Raw genomic sequence first — 20,294 nt, 5'->3', positions numbered from 1 at the left:
GAGTGTGTAATTTTTCGAAGTAAAAAATGGGTAGAACAGGGTTGCTATACACTGCGTCCTACTACTGGGCCCCATCCGAGCTATTTTTGACACTGTATTGTCTACATGTCGCCATCCAGTTCCAGAGTTCTCATTAATCCCAGTATCTGGCATCAAAGAGCCCACTTCCTCTCTTCTTCGGGTTTCTCGTCCAAAACGTTTTTTTGCGATGGCTTGCAATGGAGAGGTATTTCATCCCCAGTGGATCAAGGGTTTCTTCGTCCTCTCCACGATATCTGCAATCGTCTTCTTCTTCTACGTTCGGTCTCGTGACCCATTGTTCGTCCGCTTATAGTTGGAGAGACTCAAACTCTGTGACATGCTGACAAAAACGCCACAAGTCGACAGAGAGGAGTCCCTCTCACCAAAAGATTTATGAGTGTTGTGTTTCCTAGGTGTGTCATCCTTCGAGGTTGTTACAGAAGAACAGAATGTGTTCAACCGTTTCACCCGTGCTCCTGCACCAGCCGCACAGGAAACAGCTTGTCAGTCCCGTTCTATTTAAGTGTTTAAAACAAATGGCCAGTCATTGCTCCAGTCACTAGACTCAGTTGTTTCCTCTCAAGAGCTAAGAGTTTTTTGACCTCATGCACAGAGGATGGTCTCTCAATGAGAAGCCTCGACTGTCTGAGCCAGAATCACCAGAGAGAGATTCAGTATCAATTTGTCAAGTTACCATTTGTAACCAAAACAGGTCTCCGAAAAATAAATTATGTTTTCATCTTCGTCAAGTATTCCAATGATACCCGTGAACGTAACACCTCAAAAATCTTTTTCGAACACGAGATGTCTCCCATGTCTTCCAGTCTCCACATTATGACCATTACGTACCATCATTGGGATTTCAGGGAATATTTTCAAAATTGTAGGTTCCTAAAGTATGAAATATCTTTTCTGTGCAAATTAGCATCTTTAAATTGTCGTCTTCATTTCAGATATTTCTGAATGATGCCCGTGGCTCTGACGGCGGAGTACTGTTTTTTTTGTGTAGCAAGGGGACAATCTGCAAGACAGACGAACACACCCTCTCCTGAGGGGGAACAAGTGTGGGGATTCTCACTCTCCTGAGCTCGAGACCCTAAACTGCTTCTTCATAGGTTCCGGGCATTTTGCCTATTAACCAGTTGACTCTTATTGTTTCTGGACTCTCACACGATCATAGTCATGTTGATAGTTGTATGCTGCCTATATCTTTTATAGGTTAAGCTTTTCTTTGGTTACATTTTAAATCCTTAACTGAACTCTCGGTCTTATGTGGTAGGTTCTTGACCTTCTAGCTTCTTCTGTTGGATCGTAGTCGACTAATCTTCGTAGTTCCTCATTTGGATGTTGTTTGGCTTTGTCGAATATCCTTTCCGCCTTTCTCTTCATAGATTCTGTAACTGGTTCCCATTCCAAGTCCTTGTAGATTTGTTTGTTCCTAACAACCAAGGGTACATCCATCGCCATTCTAAGGAGTTTATTCTCAGTGGCCTGTATTCTCTTGATGTGGGTCTTGGCTGCGAAGCCCCATGCCGCCGATCCATATGTGGGTTGTGGTCGCGCGATAGTTTTAATCATCGTCAACTTGATGTTCTTATTTATATGACTTCTTCTGCCTATGAGTGGATAAAGTCTACTCATTGCGGTTTTTGTTTTATCAACTACACATTTGTTGTGGTTTTTCCATGTTAGTCCTCTGTCAAGCTTCACTTCTAGGTATGTTGCGTCATTTTCCCATTCAACCTCTTCTCCATCAACTTCAAGGTTTTCTTCCATCCTCAATCTTCTCTTTAAAGTACTGTGTGCTCCAGGTCCAGGTCTTTATTTCCTCATCAAATGCGGTCTGCGTGCGAAACCTTATACTCCCTGCAATCTCTTGGCGAATAGTTGTACTTCTGTTGACTTCAGGAAGTGGTATTTCTGGCAGTCATGGATGGGTGTAGGATTCTACAGAGTAAGTGAGGCTTGGTTCAGTCTTGATGAGACAGGTGGCGCATCGTGATGAGGAGGACACTGCACTCTACTGATGAGGGACAATAATCCCGACACCGGTCTACATTTTGCATTAATGGGACGATAATTTTTTCAGTTGTCTTCTCCATTGTAGGTATTTCCGTGGTGCCCGTGGCACTTGCACTTGAAGGCGGAGTACTTTGACAGTTCGGTACGACCAGAAAATCCAAATTACTCCACATCAGGTCGAAAAAGATCGTGCACTGGTTCAGATTCGAACCCGCGAACAGGGAGCAATTGAAAATTATTCAATTAATTCAGGTTCAGTTTGCGACGGTTTCATAATGGAAAACGGCTGCACCTTTCAAGCCACTTCAAAGCTACCCACGCGGCCCCCCTCTCCGACAAGCGTTTCCGAAATTTTCTCTTGTCGACGTTAACTAGATATTCCCCGTATTCGTCGGAAGACTATAATGGAATCCCGGGTTACGTAAGTACGTAATACACTCCCTACGAACAATATTCCGCGCGCAAGAACTTAATTAAACGCAAATACAACAGCCTCGTCGCTAATGAAAGTATTTAATTAGCCGTAAAATATTTCATAATGCACAATGGGCCCAGCGCAATGCAAACGGTCCGGACCCGACTCTGTCCGCTCGCACGCGAAAAACGGATTTTCTTCTGGTTTTTGAAAATCTAATAACGAAAGCCGTTTAGCTGCGCTGTCTCTCAGCCCGGGCCCCCCCAGGGACGGCGTAATGGAGGCGGCCGGCAATTTTGTACACTTCAAAACATATGTAGGTTGTTTAGTGGGATGGGGCCCGGCGGTTATCGCAAATGAAATTCAAATTTTCCCCAGATATATGTATTGCATTATACGGCGAGAATTTCGTGAAAAGAGGACGAAATTCCGCCGACAAGGGTGTAGCGTTTTGTCCCTCGGCACCGCACTATGACTCCGAATGAGGAACGACGTTTTATTTTTTGGTTAACTCGACTTCGGATTAATTTTCATGAATGAGGATTTAAATGTTTGATATATCGAATTTGCGAAAGTTCTCACATGATTCAAAATACCACGCCCAAAAAGAATGAAATTATTTTTATGCCCCAAGAAGATGGTATTCAAGACGAACTTCATAGCAAAAGGCTGACAAATAGTTCTTTTCTAGGATCTCCCATTTTTAGATAGATACCCCTAATCAAGAACAAAGAAAATACAATGACAATCATGACAAACAGATTTAAACATAACTTTTCAACAATTCAGCTAACCAATACCTTCTGGAGAAATTCATATATGCTGTAGTTTGCCCTTTTCTGGATTAATTTATTGTTTTAGTTTAGTTTTGAGTATTTTTCCAATACTTTTATAACTTCTCAGAAGGTAGCTCATAATATACTTTTATGACCGTGTGCTTGATAGCAAGATGTTAGACGTCCACTCACTCTGTGATGTTGTAAGGCAAGAATAATCTCATTTCGGTTAGAAGTTAGAATAGGAGAATAGGAGTTGTTACTAGTAACCCAATAACTTTTAAAAGTGTGCAAACACTGCAAACAGATAATTTTGGATACATTTTTCAATAAATTCTTATTCATCATTTATCCTCCTAAAGGACAGAGTGTTTCAAAATCACGACCTCAATGTGAGGACCAAGATAGCTGTTTACAAAGTCTGTTTACTGTTTACTAAAGGAGTGGTCCTCCCAACGCTTCTTCACGGAACCTAAAGCTGGACGCCCAACAGGCGACATATTAAACAGCTTGAACAAACGCAACAACGTCATCTAAGACAAACAATGCATATCAGATGGTTCCACAAAGTTTCAAATGCAGAAATCTTGCAACGCGCGAGTTGTATAACAATTGAGACTCAAGTAACGAGGGCCCGACTCAGAAGGAGCGGCCACAATCTGAGGACACAAGACTCCCCAAAAGAGCTCTGTATGGCGAATTCACAGAGGGAGCCCGGAAACCAGGAGGTCAGTATAAGCGGTTTAAGGATATACTACATCAATCCCTAAAATCAGTTAATGCCAATCATAACTGGGAACAGCTAGCATGAGAGAGATCACAGTGGAGGTCTTTGGTGCATTGTTATAATGGAGACTCGAGAAGGATACACCGGCGGCCAGATCTGGTTGGTGACTATCAGATGGTTCCACAAAGTTTCAAATGCAGAGGCCTTGCAGCACGCGAGTTGTTTAACAATTCAGACTCAAGTAACGGGGTTTTCTGAAACTTTATAGGGTTTTCACTCCCAATCTCTGGAATAAAATCAATTTAAAAATTGAAATAAACGATTTGCTCCTGCTTAAATTCTTGTACTAATTTGTCACGTGCAAATGAAGAAGAAAAAATTGTTTGTCATCACGCTAATATCAGGGAACAAATTGATTGAAACCAATTGTATAAAATGTCCCCCTACGAAGCAAAGATTACCACTTCTTATATTTCTTCTGATTTTGATTCTGGGGCAAAAATGTTTAAGGTGCTCTCTCACACACTTTGTGTATTATAATGCTATAACAAGGAGTTACTTTCCTTTCCAAAAGATCTGTCCGATTTCAAATTTAACTAAATGCAATAGTGCAAGCAGTTTTTTCTTCAAACTGATTGAATATTTTTATAATTTCTTGCAGGCAGATATCACGAGGTGGTAGAATCTAACACAACGAACCAGAAAGCATCCAGAAACCTCACCCCAATATACATCGTGTTAGCATCTTGCGGGTTGTTACTGGTGATTGTTATAATCACTGCAGTTTCCATCTTGGCATGCAGAAAACCATCGTCGGAAGTGGTCGTTAGACCGAAGAAAGCGAGGACTACTAAGAACATCTCTGAAGAATTCGAACTTAATTCGGAGGCAGGATTCGGATCTGGTTTTCACAGGAGGAGCGCTGAATACAGGGCGAGTATGTACGGCACCGAGGATATTGAGAGGCGTATATCCAGCATTGTAGACAGTAAGTTTTTATATTTGTTTCCATAATGAAGCTTGATGTGAATTATCACTCCAAATTTGTGGAAGGGATGACGCGAGAAACAGCGACCAATGCTGAAAGCACTGAATCATATAAAACACTTTTTCTATTAACCTATATTTGTCGGCCATGAGGTATTTCTAAAGTAACGTTCTCTGGGTTAATCAAATTTTATTTTTTTCAGGACGTGTAATTTATTTACACAACTTTTACACTAATTTATGTACAAGGATTAATTTACACACTCACTAATTTACTACATTTACTACATTGCACATTGTAACTCTTTGGGAATTCACTGTCCACTCGTTCTTTTCAGACTGGGGTTTACCACGCGTATCTTTTATATCGATACGCCCCGGTTCGTGAGCCTTCCGGAACAAGCGAGTTGAAGATTATCGAATTATCAGTCTTAAAAAAAGTTCAAGGTCTAGAAAGTGTTTGCACTGGATCAAAACAGAGGTCACCATCAGATTACATTCTTCGATAAATTTTTATTCTCCATATATCCTTCAAATACTACGCCAAATAAAAACATGAACCTGAGTCTAGAATCGTAGTGTTTTCTAATGATAAATTTCACAAATTTTTCTTCTCACGCATGGCATCAGAAAAAAACAATTTACTCATATATCTGAGAACGGTGTAATGTTGATTTTACGTTGAATTATGTAATTATTTCACTCGACGTGTCAAGGTTTTCAAAATACAAACAAACCTTGAAATTTTCTGTGTAAGACTCTAATTTCGTTTTTCAGAGGATATATAGACTCCTATTCTTCCTTTATTATCAACACCAGGCTAGTAAAACCATTAATAAACATGAACCTTCCGAAACTGATTTGATTATCGAGAGTTATTTCATGCAGTCACATAAATAAAATGACGTGACGAGCAATCATAAAGAGTAATAAAAAATTAAGCACATGAATATGCGGAAAACATGAAACTTGATCCAAAATCTAGAATTCCATATCCCAAAATAAACCATATACTTCCACCTTGATAATAGTAGGTAAGAAAAAAGACAGTTACAATCATATTTAGGAAATAAACGTTGTTTCATGAACTATTTAACGAGGGAGTGACATGGCAAAAACGAAAAATTAACTGGTAGAACAAGTGTAGGAATTTTCGAGCAACCACCGCCCAGAAAAGTCGATAAATAAATAAATGAGAATAAACTGGCCAGAAACCCCAATGCAAGATTCATAACACATACCAATCATTGAATATATTATACATACATAACAAGGAATATTTCGGAAAATGCTCCAATACTGGACATGTCCATACTTGGGATTTCAAAAACCACATTCACTCAACTTTTGACCAAAACAGCTAATTGAGAGCAACGATACATTCATCTTTAATCTGCATCTAACCCATCATAGTCTCTGATTATGCCGCTCTCTTTGGTTTTTTCCATTTTGGTTTTAGTCACCATGATGCAGTAAAGCATGAAGCAAGAAAAATATTCAAATGGGAGCAATTGAATTGAGTGGCATACTCTATCATCTGCAGGAGTAGGTATTTTTATTTTATTTACATTCAAAAAGGACGAATTCATGATAAAGGGTCTCAGTAAAATATCCGAAAAATGATCGTAGAATCGCAGTTGACCTCGAATTAAATTTTAATTTCCTCATTTGTGGTCAATTTTTGAATTATTTCCCATACTGGAAACGTACTGTTGAGTCAACATAATCCAATGTAAATACAGAAAATAGTTTTCCTAAATACGTGATACGAACAATAATTAAACGATATTAATTAACTCACTTCTGTTAGATTTTTTGCATTTGTAAGACATTTATTTGGATTCTTTAGACTATATTTTTCAATCTTAGCACACCTCTTTATACCTTTTCGATGACCTCTTATTTTTTCTTCTACTGCCCCCTTTAGAGTGTCAAATAACGCCTACGTTTGAAACCTTTTATCTGACCCCATCAGTAGCGAATTGCAGAGTCGCTGAATTTGTCATGAATGGTGTTCTTATACAATCGAATTACATGGTTATAAAGTACCTACCTACTTATTAATTAATCAAAATCATATAAAATGCACGATGTAAACCGGATTCGTATTCAATATCTCAGTTCCCCTTTCAAAAACTTAGCCAGCTTCGGCTTTTAACAACACGCCAACCCCACAGCAACAGTAGTCCAAAAAAAAAGAATGAAGTGATAAAATTCGCGTTTAACAAAACTGAAACAACAACCACGTGAAGCAACTTGTAATCATGTGGTATAAAGTAACAAACAATTTTCCTCACGCAAATTAATTCAGCGTATTCTTCATATATGGAACCCTTCCCCCCTTAATTTCATAATTACAAATTACAAGGTCGTGTTTCGACATAATGACATAATTCCGGGTCATTCAAAATTCCGAATGTCTCAATTGGCGTCTGAACTCCCGAAATAATATCATCAATTACGAATAATTGCTTTAGGCTTCGCCTGTTCCTAATAACCCGAGATCGCTCGCAGATAGTGTTGCCTCCATTTTCACAAACACCAGTTTTTCAGCATGCAACCCGGGGCAAAAAAGTGCGGCCGAATCCTGAAATAATAAAATTACAGCCTCTGCCACGCTTTATTTTATTCTTGAAACTTATTATTCAGGGCAATTTGTGGCCGGTATCGATTCGGGGTGGTGTAGCTGAAATGAGCGGTTAGGAAAATAGGTTAGGAACTTCAGGCGGCATGGAAATACTGTGTCAACCACTGCCACAGGTGATTCATTATGCATGAACCTATCTGGATGATCGACGTAACGTAGGGTGATAAGGTGTAACGACTAGGAGATTCATGTACATATTATAAGGTGTTTTTCAATTACAGGGCGAAACTTGAAGGTTCAATGGAATCTTTTTGTAGCGAAGGCTTGAAATATTTATTGCATTTTGATGTAGACAGGATAGGGTTTGTATGTAGTCTTATAGTTCAGGTTTCAAGATCACTACGTTCATCTGTTGTTTGATGGCAGTTTTGCCACGTTGTCTGTCGAAATCCTGCCCAAATAAGTTCTGGTTGATTGCCATCGCGTACCCTGCCGCAAACTCTCAGCAGCGAGATATTAAAAGACATCATTTCGTGACAATTCAACTGCAATAAGATCGCAAGCATGATTGAATCGGATTCTGATTGAATTGTATTTTGGTTTTGATCATCATTTTATTATCTCCAATACTAATTGATTTGGGACCCATCATAAGAAATACCTAATTAACTGGAAAATTTATTTTATTCATGGAACCCTTTCATTGCTTCCCTTGGTTATTGCAGAATGCCTCCAATAAAGCGTACCTATTTATTACATAGGATGTTGCTTTGGACAGTTCCAAGTTGTAGGTAGTCTAAGAGCTAGCACATTTACGTGAAATAGTTTGAGGAAGGCTGATTCTTCAATAAATGATTCCTTGGACCCACTCGAACAGAAAATGACTCTTCTGCCAGCTGGCAGGCTAGTGTACAGCACACTATTATAGGTCAAAATGATCATTTTTGTTGCACCTACTTTGGAACATATTATTTTTTTGGCCAGACGTTTTAGCCGTAGCTTAATATCTGGCAGAAGCCCTTTTTGATGAATAAAAAAAAATTCAATCCATTTCAAGCAGGCGGAACTTTTGATATTACATTATTTAGATATGAAAGACTGAAAAATGTAAATGGCAGATACAAATTCGGTTGTTTAAAGAAGGCAGACTCCCTAAAACTTTCAGAATACTGTTTAATTGGAAAAAAAGGAAACATATATTGAAGAATCAGCCTTTCTGAAATTCTTGTTCTTTCGACGTTTCTAGCTTAACTTCTTCTTTCTTAACCAACTCTGGAATAAAACAAGGCTGCGTGTTATCGCCTTTAATGTTCAATATTTTCGCCATAGCTGCCTCGATAATTGCTGACTTGAGTATGCCTGTAAGAGGTGTTGGAATAAGATTCAGATTCGATGGAGGCCTATTTAACCTGAAGCGTCTCAGAGCAAAAACCCGTTCAAAGTTAATCACGGAACTTCAATATGCAGACCACTGCGCACTTATAGCTAGCAGGCCAGAGGATCTTCAGATAATGCTGGACACCTATAAACATATATACAAAGCTTTAGGCCTTAGACTCAATATCGACACAACCAAAATCCTGGTAAGTTCACATCAATGAAACTCTGTAACAGGTCGAGCAGTTCAAATACTTGGGAAGCTTCATAAATACTAGGGCTAACCTAGACACGGAAATACACAACCGTATCAATTCGGTATCACGGGAATTCTGGAAGCTAAAGGACAGAGTGTTTCAAAATCACGACCTCAATCTGAAGACCAAGACAGCTGTTTACAAAGCAGCTGTCCTCCCAACGCTTCTTTACGGAATCGAAAGCTGGACGCCCTACAGGCGATATATTAAACAGCTTGAACAAACTCAACAACGTCATCTAAGACAGATAATGCACATCAGATGGTTCCACAAAGTTTCGAATGCAGAAGTCTTGCAACGCGCTAGTTGTACAACAATTGAGACTCAAGTAACGAGGGCCCGACTCAGATGGAGCGGCCACATTCTGAAGATGCAAGACACAAGACTCCCTAAAATAGCACTGTATGGCGAATTCACAGAGGGAGCCCGAAAACCAGGAGGCCAGTAAAAGCGGTTTAAGGATATACTACATCAATCCCTGAAATCCGTTAATGCCAATCATAACTGGGAACAATTAGCATTGGACAGGTCACAGTGGAGGTTTTTGGTACACAGTTATAATGGAGACTCGAGAAGAATACAGCGGCGGCCAGATCTGGTTGGTGACTATCCATGCCCAGAGTGTGGAAGGATCTATAGGTCACGGTTGGGTCTTTTCAGTCAGTCAGTCAGTCAGGAGTGCACACAGTCGCAATTAGCCCTAAGAAATTACAAGTCTGTTCGCACCTTGTTTTTTCTTTTTTTTTTGTAGATTTATTACCGGTATGGATACAGCAACGAATGAATGAATTATTTATACAGGGTGGGTCTTTGACTCGTACAAATATTTTAACAGTAGATTCTTGAGGGAAGATAAACGTCGGTGATATCTTGTGTTCTAGAAAGATTCATCAAATAAATTAAAAACTACATTCCGAAATTCATTTCAGTCGACGAAACCATTTGTGAGATAGAACTGAGAATAATATTTTTTTATAGTTCTTCAACAGCCTGTATCACGAGGGGTGAAGAATTTGTTTTTTCGAAATTAAGTTGAACAGTCTACACCAATTCACACATTTACAGTATCCTCAAGTCCGTCATGAGATGCGTGTGGGGTGGAAGTCCTGAAATGTAAAGATGACGCATTATGGGGGCAACTCGTGGAATTTCAAACTGCCAGTTTCCACCCCTCGCATCATCTCATCAGACCCGAAGATGGTAAAAGAAATAGTCGAAATAACGTCGGGACCAATTTGCTTTCGGTTGTCTTGTGATCTAACAGTCGGTCCCGACTAGCGTCCATTTCAGTGGCGACCCGTACGCTACGCTTAGCCCTCTCTGATTACCGTTTCTAGCTTGCGAGCGTCGCCGGAATACAAAATATGCCTGGCCATCTTGATCATTTGACGTTGAGGCTACACGCCATCCTAATTACGGACACTAGCGTGACCTTTTTCCTAACTAGGAGCAAGTAACGTTTTAATATTAGGTAGTAGAGAATGTAGAGATGCGAACGCAGCAGCTTCTGACGATATTTTTGCGTATGTGGGGTTTGATTGTCGTTTTTAGGGGGTAAAGGTTCAAATTGGCATAGGAAAGATTCAAAAAATATGGACGACAATCTTTCATCGCAAATGGGATATTCCATTAAAGGAACATTGTTCTGGATGAGGTTTTTCAAGAAGGAATTGGACTCTTGGCGCATGTTGATGGTGGGGTTTCTGTTTTGATGCTTCAGTTTGTTTTCCTCCATTCTTTATTGTTGATTCATTCTATATTGAATTGTGTGTTATCATTGGTAACTGTGTTATTTATCTCTTCAAATTGTTGTATAGGTTGAGATAGGTATCTCTTTTCTCTTCCATAATGATAATAAAAACTAGTCTACATAGCAAGAATCTGATCAAAGCAATAAATACCTATGCTTGCTCAGCACTGAGCTACTCATTCGGTATTATCTCTTGGACCACCACCGTAACGCAGCCTTACAGAGAAAAATAAGAACAATGCTGAAAAGCATCATGATCGGGTTAAGGAATTGTTGATTTCTCCAATCGTATGTCTCAGGAAATTGAAGGACTTTGAGAATATGAACAAGGCTGCCCCATCAGAACTTCATCGAGTAGTTTGTGATGCTGATAGTTCTACTTCGTTAAAACTGCAGTAGGACCACTTGGAAACCGTCGAGCACTCTGCAGAAAGCAAAATGCAGAAACTGATTGGCAAACCTCTGCATGGAAAGCACCAGGTCGAGGTCAAACATCTACGTCGAACTACTGGTTGACTTCCGGAAGATTGTTTCCCGAGACTGAAGGCTTCATCCTCACCATCCAAGATAAGGTGATTCAAGCATGAAATATATTGCCAAGGATGCCTCAGTGGCGGACGATAGCTGTCGTTATGGCAGTGCTGTTGCCAAGACATGAGTCTTCACCAAGAGGCAATGAAATACCAACTTCCAAGGTCAAAAAAGCTTCCCTATTAAAGTTACCATCCTGATGCTGTATTGGAAAATGATCATCAGGAGCCCTACTGGGATCGCACGATTCTCACAGACCGGAAAATAACTCACAATAGACCTGACCTTATATTGCTGAATATGAGAACAGAGCACTATTCATGGACATGGCGATTCCAAATAATAACAATCTGCTAGATAAGCACATTGAAAAAATATCTAAATATAGAGATCTCGAGGAACAAACTAGAAGACAATGGAAGTAGAAAAATATCACGACCATCCGTATTGTCATTTAATCTGCAGGCCTGATACTGTAGAAACTACCAGAAAACTTGAGGAAACTTTAGTTGGACGAAAATATCTATAGAGTCATGCAGAAGGCGGTACTGCTGGGAACGGCGAGAACTGTACGCAAGTACATGGGAAATTCAGAGGAACACCGTCTGCTCCGTCAGGAAGTGCTTGTTTGTCAGTATTCCAACCGACAGCAAGTAGCCGAGGAATGACCAGAACACGACCACCACCACGAGCCCGTAAACCTGGAAAGGGCTCCAACAGAGCATAACCTTTTAATATCTGGGATGAGTGAATGTTCCTCTGGAGAGGAGTGTGAAAGCCGCAAGGCTAAAGTCATAATCATAAGGAGCCAAACGACATCAGGGAGCCTATGAGCAGCCAGGACCAGACCACCTCCATAAGCCCGAAAACCTGGAAAGGGCTCCAACAGGGCTTAATTTTTTTGATATCTTAGATAAGTGAATTTTCCTCTGGAAAGGAGTGTGAAAGCGGTGAAAGCCGCAAGACCAAAGTCATAATAATAATAATAATCGAAAACTCACGTTCCAAACGATTATTATCGCTACAAACCGAATTTGTAGTTCCAACATTTCCAGCAAGATTTTTACTAATAATTTTGTCGAAGTCGACGCTATTCTCAAGAATATCCGACCGAGAGCAGTTTTTGCCGGTACAATTGAAACCTTTCGCCGCATACCCGCGACCCAATGAAACGTTATATTACCGTATACTCACGGACAAACATGAGGAAATTTCGCCAATTCCAGTTCCCTAGGCGAGGAGCGAACAGAAGGGATCAAATTGGTTATCCGTTGAAAAGTTCTTAACCGGAATGAAGGCACGTTATAGATATGTCGATCACCCTCCAATGACCTATCGTTCGCTGGAAACAATACACGTTTTCCCTTTCTCTATTACGCCGTTCTCTCCAATAAATACCGGGAGATTCGTTTCATTTAACTGCCGATACCTCTGCTTTATTTGGCGAACGGTATCGAAGAGTTATCGATGTGAGAGGGCCCGGTTACGTCATTGATAGAACGGAGAAATATTTTCATTTGCTTTGTGTCTCTCCCCCGCTTGTTTTTTTTTTGCGTGATCGGTCACGATGCCGATAGGTGAGTTCACAGGTGGCGAGGCATTTCGAAGTGCCTCGACTCATCCTCGATTTTCGGCCGTTATTGGTTGCGAAGTTTCCCTTTGAGTTGAGAGGTTCTTGGAAGGAAGACGAAGTGCTGTGTACAGGATGTCTTAAACTGGATGTCCGGTGAGGGAATCTCGGAAACTAGATGGGCTAGAGCAAAACAGAAGACGTTGAGTTTTTTTTCTTCAGAGAAACGAGAGTGGTTTAAACCGTAGCCTCCTACGATACTTCGTTTTTGAGTTCTTGATTTGAATATTCCTTCGTCTTTTGGAATGTGTTCTCGGCTTTCCTCTTCATATATTCTATGACGATTTCCCATTTCCAGTCTCGATATACAGGGTGAGTCTTTGACTTGTACAAATATTTCAACAGTAGATTCTTGCGGACAAAAGAAAAAATTTTTCCTTTACCAATTTTTTCCAAATCGGCTCGGTTTGAAAGACTCATCAAAAACCATACAAAAATGTTATTTATACATAGTTTTATCGTATGAAATGAATCTCGGAATATAGTTTTTCATTTATTTGATTAATCTTTTTCGAACACAAGATATTAACCACGTCTTCCAGTTTTCGCATTATGACCATTATTTACCATAAAAATTCAAAGAATCCAACTGTTGAAACTAAGTTGGACGCTATCTAGTGAATATTTGAACGTTTCACAAAATGAAAGTAATCTTCATATTTTCTAGTATAATACGCATTTTTTGAGTAATTTAGTGTTCAAAAATTGAACGGTATCTCTGGCTGAATACAACTCTGTCTAAGAGATTCACAGATTTGTAGTGTCACAGATTTAGCTAGTTATTCTGAATGTAATTTCATTGTTCCTGGATGGTACAGCTCATTATGAAAATTTAGAATGGCTGTATCTTTTTATCAGGGACAAATTGGAAAAAATGGTGAGGAAAAAAGTGTTTCATTTGACCTCAAGAATCTACTTTTAAAATATTCGTACGAGTCAGAGACTCAGCCTGTATATGTCTAATCCTAACAAACCAGGGTGTTCTGTAGCAGCGCGTAGTTTTCTGTTTGGATTCTCTTGACATAGCCTATCATTGTGTGAAGCCGGTTCATCACTACTCTTGTTTTGTCCATCTCTTGTGTGTGAGACTTCCATGTCAGTCCTCTGTCTAGTGTGATCCCTAGGTACCTTACTCCTTTTTTTCATTCTACTTCTTTTCCTCATTGTGCGAGGATTGTCGATGTTGCTCTGGAATTACGCATTTGGCCCTGTCCCCTCTTTCGCCAGACTTCAGTCCCATTGAGTACGCTTGGGATCAGCTCTAAAATAGTTTTTGAATTCTCATCAACCACCTTCAAATGCACTTCAAGAACTCAGACAGCTTTCACCACAACTATCTTTTTGTCAATATTCAATCAAGAGGCATATAATATTGACTAAAAACTTTTAATGAATAGCTGCTACAGCGGTTAAGGCTTTTAGGCCATCTTCAGTACCGCTGGAATAAATTTACATGATCAGATAAAATACATAGGACAACTGTGGAATCAACTTGTCCTAAATGAGTCATGAAAAACATAAAAAGAGATTGTATCCGTCTGATGACAGCAAATAATGTTGATTCAATTGCACACTCAGATAACCCCGAGGATAACCCAGAAACAAAACACCACAGAGCGAGTTGAAACTCCAACATCCTTTTCCAGGTTAAGCACAGAACACAACGACTTATGAGGTCCTATTGTTGTCATGGCGAAATTTAAATGACAAGACAGAACGAGTTATTGGAATCTCCTGAAGATTGGGGATGTTCTCTAAAAAATCCAGCTTCGAGAAATTTTTTTCAATTGTCTGCAGCAAGGTTTTTGAGTTCCTTTGGGGGCTGAAAGAGTGCTTGTGTTGCTTATGTTTCTCTGGTGTTTCTGTATTCTCACTGTGCAGGTTCGTCCTAAAAACATAGATAAATTTTTCACATTCCAAAAATGGAAACTTTTGAAAGTCTCAAAATGTCTGTACTTCCTTAACTTTTGTGGAGCAGCACATATAAAATGAACAAGTTTTCACAGATACATATTAGTGTAATTATTTTTCCTTTAGAGGTAGTGAAGGTTCTTCTGTTGCGAAAACATTACGAACACTAATAATAGAATGATCACGCCTGCATTTTTATCCGATGGAGAACGTTTGGAATTGACGGAAATTTATTCAATATTGGCACGTGCTACTGGGTACTATACATTTACCCAGAGCGCCACCCAATATGAAACGGTGTCCGATTCCATCCTCTCCAGATAGAAACCACGACGAAGACAATAGCATATGTCCTATATTTTCTCTAATTCAGTACGCCGATTCGCTTTGCGAACAACAGACTTGTGACGAATTGAGAAGTCTGGGAACACGTTCAGATCACGGCAGAAATGATGCCAGCGGTACAATAATAATAGAATTAGAGAAAATATGGGACATATGCTATTGTCTTCGACTTGGTTTCTATCTGGAGGGAATTGAATCGGACACCGTTTCATATTGGGTGGCGCTCTGGGTAAATGTATAGTACCCAGTAGCACGTGCCAATATTGAATAAAGTTCCATCAATTCCAAACGTTCTCCATCGGAGAAAAATGCAATGTTGCTCTGATGAGGTCAAATGAGACCGAAACCATGGTCAGCATCTGCTTTTCTTCGATGGAGCGTTCTCCATTTGGGGCCTTGACGATGAAAAATTGGCTAGTTCAATTCAGATCGTAACACTTGTTGATATTCATATCTGCGGATGGTATGCATCTGAATTTATCCTTATTACTACTAACACTTACCTATAGTTAACATCATGATTCCTCAATATATTGAGGAATCATGATGATGATTTTATCTATTAAAAGAAGCTAAAATAAAACAGAATAAAAGCTTCAACATTCCATCCATCCCAACTGAATCGAGATTCTTTTCAAAAACAATGTCTTTCGATAAAGGTGGAGACATAGCTTATTTCTGATCCCCAAAAGTGAGTATTATTCACCGTCGAATTAACGGAAGAGTTTCTCGCCTCATCTTGCGAGTCGACGACTCACGCCAACACCTTTATTCAGGTTGGATGGAATTACATATGGGCGAGGATGAAGTCGACAACGGAGAGACTATCAACTGAAACTTTATAAGGTATTTAAGGGGAGCGCAGCGCTAGAAGGACGGGAACTCCGTTAGATCATCAACACACGTAAGAAGATCGCTGGAAAATGTTTTAGGAACCCTCAGGTTTAGAACTTCATAAATATTTCCGTAGGAGAAACTTTAAGGACCGTATTCTTTCGAACGTTCTTAATGATACAACCTGGGAAATGTACCTACTATTCACATTTTTATGGTGCTTTCATTATTATCGAGTTTCCTAACAACCTGATTAAGGTAATGGCGTAGAAATCTCATAGAAAATTTCAATTCAATTTTAAAGACGATATCGTATGCCGAGTCGAAGGTACAGAGAGGTTGTTCCTCAAATCCAATCAGGAAATGAACAGGATGCGTCTGAGGTCATCGGAGATTTCGAAAAGTAGGCCACTGGTGATGTGGGATGAGCCTTTTGTGGGCTCGGCATAAGAAATCATGAGTATCAAAACTATGAATGTGAAGGTTAACCTGAAAAAGAGTTCAAATGGCATAAATTCAAACTTTCAAACGAATGAAATGGCCGTAGTGAAATAATATAGTGAATGAAGTGTCAGAAGTTTCTTGAATTTCTTTCTCGTTTTTACCTATTTTCTAATGAATAAACACTGATATATCTATGGGAGATGATTCCCCAATAAAAGTGTTTTCTGATGACGAGAGTGTTCCGTCACCCAAAATCAACAAAGAATTTTTGACGCAGAGCTGATGTTCTTCACAGTGCAATTGGAGAACCACTTATGGTACCTACATATGATTAGATAAATATTTTTTCTTTGATATCATCAAGTCTTCGAGTAAGTTTAAGAGTATCATTTACTTTCAGTTCTCGTTTTCTGGTCTGGTTTTTTTTTCTTTCAGACATAATTTCAAGATGGGTGGAGGATAAAGAAGTTTTTATGCCAATGGAAAAGAAGCCCTTCAGTATTATTACGTAAACAAATTTGTCATCACTATAAAAACGGGTAGACATGGTTTTTTCTTAGGTTTTTCCCTAAGCTCTAGAATCATACGCCGAATTGTATGGTACCCCGTTACACTAATCTCTGTTGAAAGAATATACAGGGTGGTCCAGATCGTAACCAAGAAATTTTAACCACGTATTCTACATCAAACATAAGCCCTAGTTTGTCATATAAACATATGTCGATAACGATAAATGTTTCCTCTCCGAAATACGGGGTGTTAAAATTATAGAAAAGAAAATGTTTTTTATTGATAACTTTCACACTGCTTGAAATTTTTTATGAAATTAGAGAAACAGATTTTGAGCGTCAAGGAGCACTTTTTGCATAATATCATTTCTTTTTTATTCTACCAGTCGCGTCCGTACTGCAGCGAGACTGAATATTTTCAGTTAAAAAAATAATACGCCACTGGTTTTTCCGACAATAAAAATTACTATTCGAATCCTTATTCAATTTGGAGCAAATTCGGTCTCTTGACTTTTTGCTGTACGAGGCACCGTTTCCGGTTAAAAAAATAAAACACAGTCTCATGCATGAAGAAATCGCCAAAATTTGATATAGCAAAAATAGTCTTATTCTTATTATTATTAATATTATTTTGTAGGTACCCACCATATCAAATTTTGGCGATTTCTTCATGCATGAGAATGTGTTTTATTTTTTTAACCGGAAACGGTGCCTCGTACAGCAAAAAGTCAAGAGACCGAATTTGCTCCAAATCGAATAAGGATTTAAAAAGTAATTTTTTGTGTGGAAAAAACCAGTGGCGTATCATTTTTTTATCTGAAAATATTCAGTCTCGCTGCAGTACGGACGCCACTGATAGAATGAAAAAAAATGATATTATGCAAAAAGTGCTCCTTGACGCTCAAAACCTATTTCTCAAATTTCATAAGAAAATTTCAAGGAGTGTGAGAGTTATTAATAAAAAACATTTTTTTTATATGATTTCAACACCCCGTATCTCGGACAGGAAACATTTCTCGACATATGTTTATATGACAAACTAGGGCTTATTTTTGATGTAGAATACGTGGTTAAAATTTTTTGGTTACGATCTGGACCACCCTGTATATTTGTGTCTTTCAAGGTTTTAATACTATTATTATTTATTTTTTTTGAAAATTTTCCACATATTCATCTATATCAATTGAAGAAGTATTAAGGTTTGGCTGAATTCAAAAAATCGCATCAATTTCTTCTGTAGGAATTCATAATTTAATAAACTATGAATAACTGTTAACTTTAAGTATAAAATATTATTTTCATGTGGTTTTTGATCCCAGGTATCAGTCATCGGTACACCTTATCCCATCCCATCAAAGATCTTTCTTTTCGTATTTGCCCTCAAATATTCAGAGGATTTCTCATAAAATTACGCTTTTTACGTACGTAGTATTACTTTGAATCAACATATATGTCGAGAATTCTTCCTTGATATAATGTAATGAATATCGAACTGGCAGTTTCCACTATTGACCTCAATACTTGGAGTGTCTCATCGATCGGTTCGGAAATAATTCAGATCCATTACCAGCGGCAGCCTTTCTGCAAGACGTGGCCGCAGACTAACGACAGAGATTTATTCCGAATTCGGCAAAACCTCATCCCTTTCATTGGCAAAGCGGGAAAATAATACGCCGTGCTGTTTCCAGGCTCAAAATAATCAACAATCGCCATAGAAACGCGCTCCTAGCTTAAATGAACTGTGATTAAAATACATCTTAGATTCCAATTAAGACAACATTGAATTACACTCAGACGAGTATTGTATCATATCGGAGGCTGCTTTTGGGGCAAACAAGCGCCGCAAATTTCGGAGAGACAATGAGTTTCCTCCGTCTGATTGGGCCGTTTTGCGAGGGTTGTTTTCATTCACGGAAATGGGAATGCGGCGGAATTTTTTGGCGAATTCTAGAATGAGCGACCAATAATCATCCTCAAAGGTTGCAGGATTTTTTGACCTATTAAAAAAAAAAATACTCATTTCATTTAAGTATGAGATTAGATAAAGACTCTTTCGAATACGTACGTACCGCATAACTCAATCAACGATGACCAAATGAAAAAATGAAATTGTTATCCAATACATAGTAGTAAATAAATCGATGCAACACCTGGCGTTCAACTACCTGAGCATTAAAAGATAAAGGCAAAAAAAATTATTTTCAGTTCTATATCACAAACGATATTTGGACGTTTTGTAAAATAAAACTATTCCTCATATTTTCTCGTATAATGCGCAGTTTTCGAGTAATTTGATGTTCAAAATTTAAAAAATATTTGTGAAATTTGAAATATTGGGTACTTTGGCTGAAAACTACTCTGTTTGAAAGATCCAGAGATGTGTAGCGTCACAGATTAAGCAGGTTATTCTGAAGGAAATTTTGTTTTTCCAGAGGTGGTACAGCTCATTATGAAAAGTGAAATGGCAACGGTCCAGTTGCAGGAAAGTCCATTCCGATTTGATGCCCCATTACAATTTACCTAAAACTTTCATTTGTGAAGGAAAAATTGAAAAGTAACATTTGGACTTTTCTGCAACTGGGCGTATATATCTTTTTATCAGGGCCGAGTCGGAAGATATGGTATAGGAAAAAGGTGTTTCTTTTGACCTCAAGAATCTACTGGTAAGATATTTGTACGAGTCTCACCCTGTATATGGCTATTCAGCAGTAGATACCTTCGCATATTTCTCCTCTCTCATCATACTGTTCTGCAACAGCTTCAGTCTAGGGTCTGATCCACTGAAATATGTCCGAATGAATCTCTCCCTGGTTGTTAAGTGAATTTGAAGACCACACATGGTATTGTAAGAAACGACCATGAATGGGGAATTCTCCCCAATTTGGGTTATCATTGCATATGCAAGTTTAAACTGAATAATTATGAGTTTCATTCATGATTTTTTCAAATTCACCGCGGAAACTATTCAAAATCATCCTTCAAATATGGGGTTTTAAAATTTAAATCGCTTTGTGCGGAGTTTACGATCTGGCAACAGCGCATACAAGACAATGAAAAGAACAATGTCCGATCAACTTGTTTATAAAATAACAGCTGTTGATCTACAGGCGCGTACTTACTGGCGAGCTTCAACTGCAACCGGCCATAAAAATCCCATAAAATTTTACGACC

General features: G+C 38.8%; 1 protein-coding gene across 1 annotated transcript in view; it reads left to right on the top strand.

Annotated features, from left to right (window-relative positions):
- LOC123307757 (hemicentin-1) overlaps nucleotides 1-20,294 on the top strand; it is a 197,167-nt gene that overhangs the window by 167,373 nt on the left and 9,500 nt on the right. The window contains exon 12 of the mRNA XM_044890186.1: nucleotides 4,623-4,949. Coding sequence (XP_044746121.1) covers nucleotides 4,623-4,949 — 327 coding nt within the window. The remainder of the gene's footprint in view (nucleotides 1-4,622; nucleotides 4,950-20,294) is intronic.

Source organism: Coccinella septempunctata, chromosome 2, assembly GCF_907165205.1.
Source record: "Coccinella septempunctata chromosome 2, icCocSept1.1, whole genome shotgun sequence".
Lineage (NCBI taxonomy): Eukaryota > Metazoa > Arthropoda > Insecta > Coleoptera > Coccinellidae > Coccinella > Coccinella septempunctata.
Note: the sequence above shows the minus strand (reverse complement) of the source record. Positions and strands in the feature narration are given on the sequence as shown.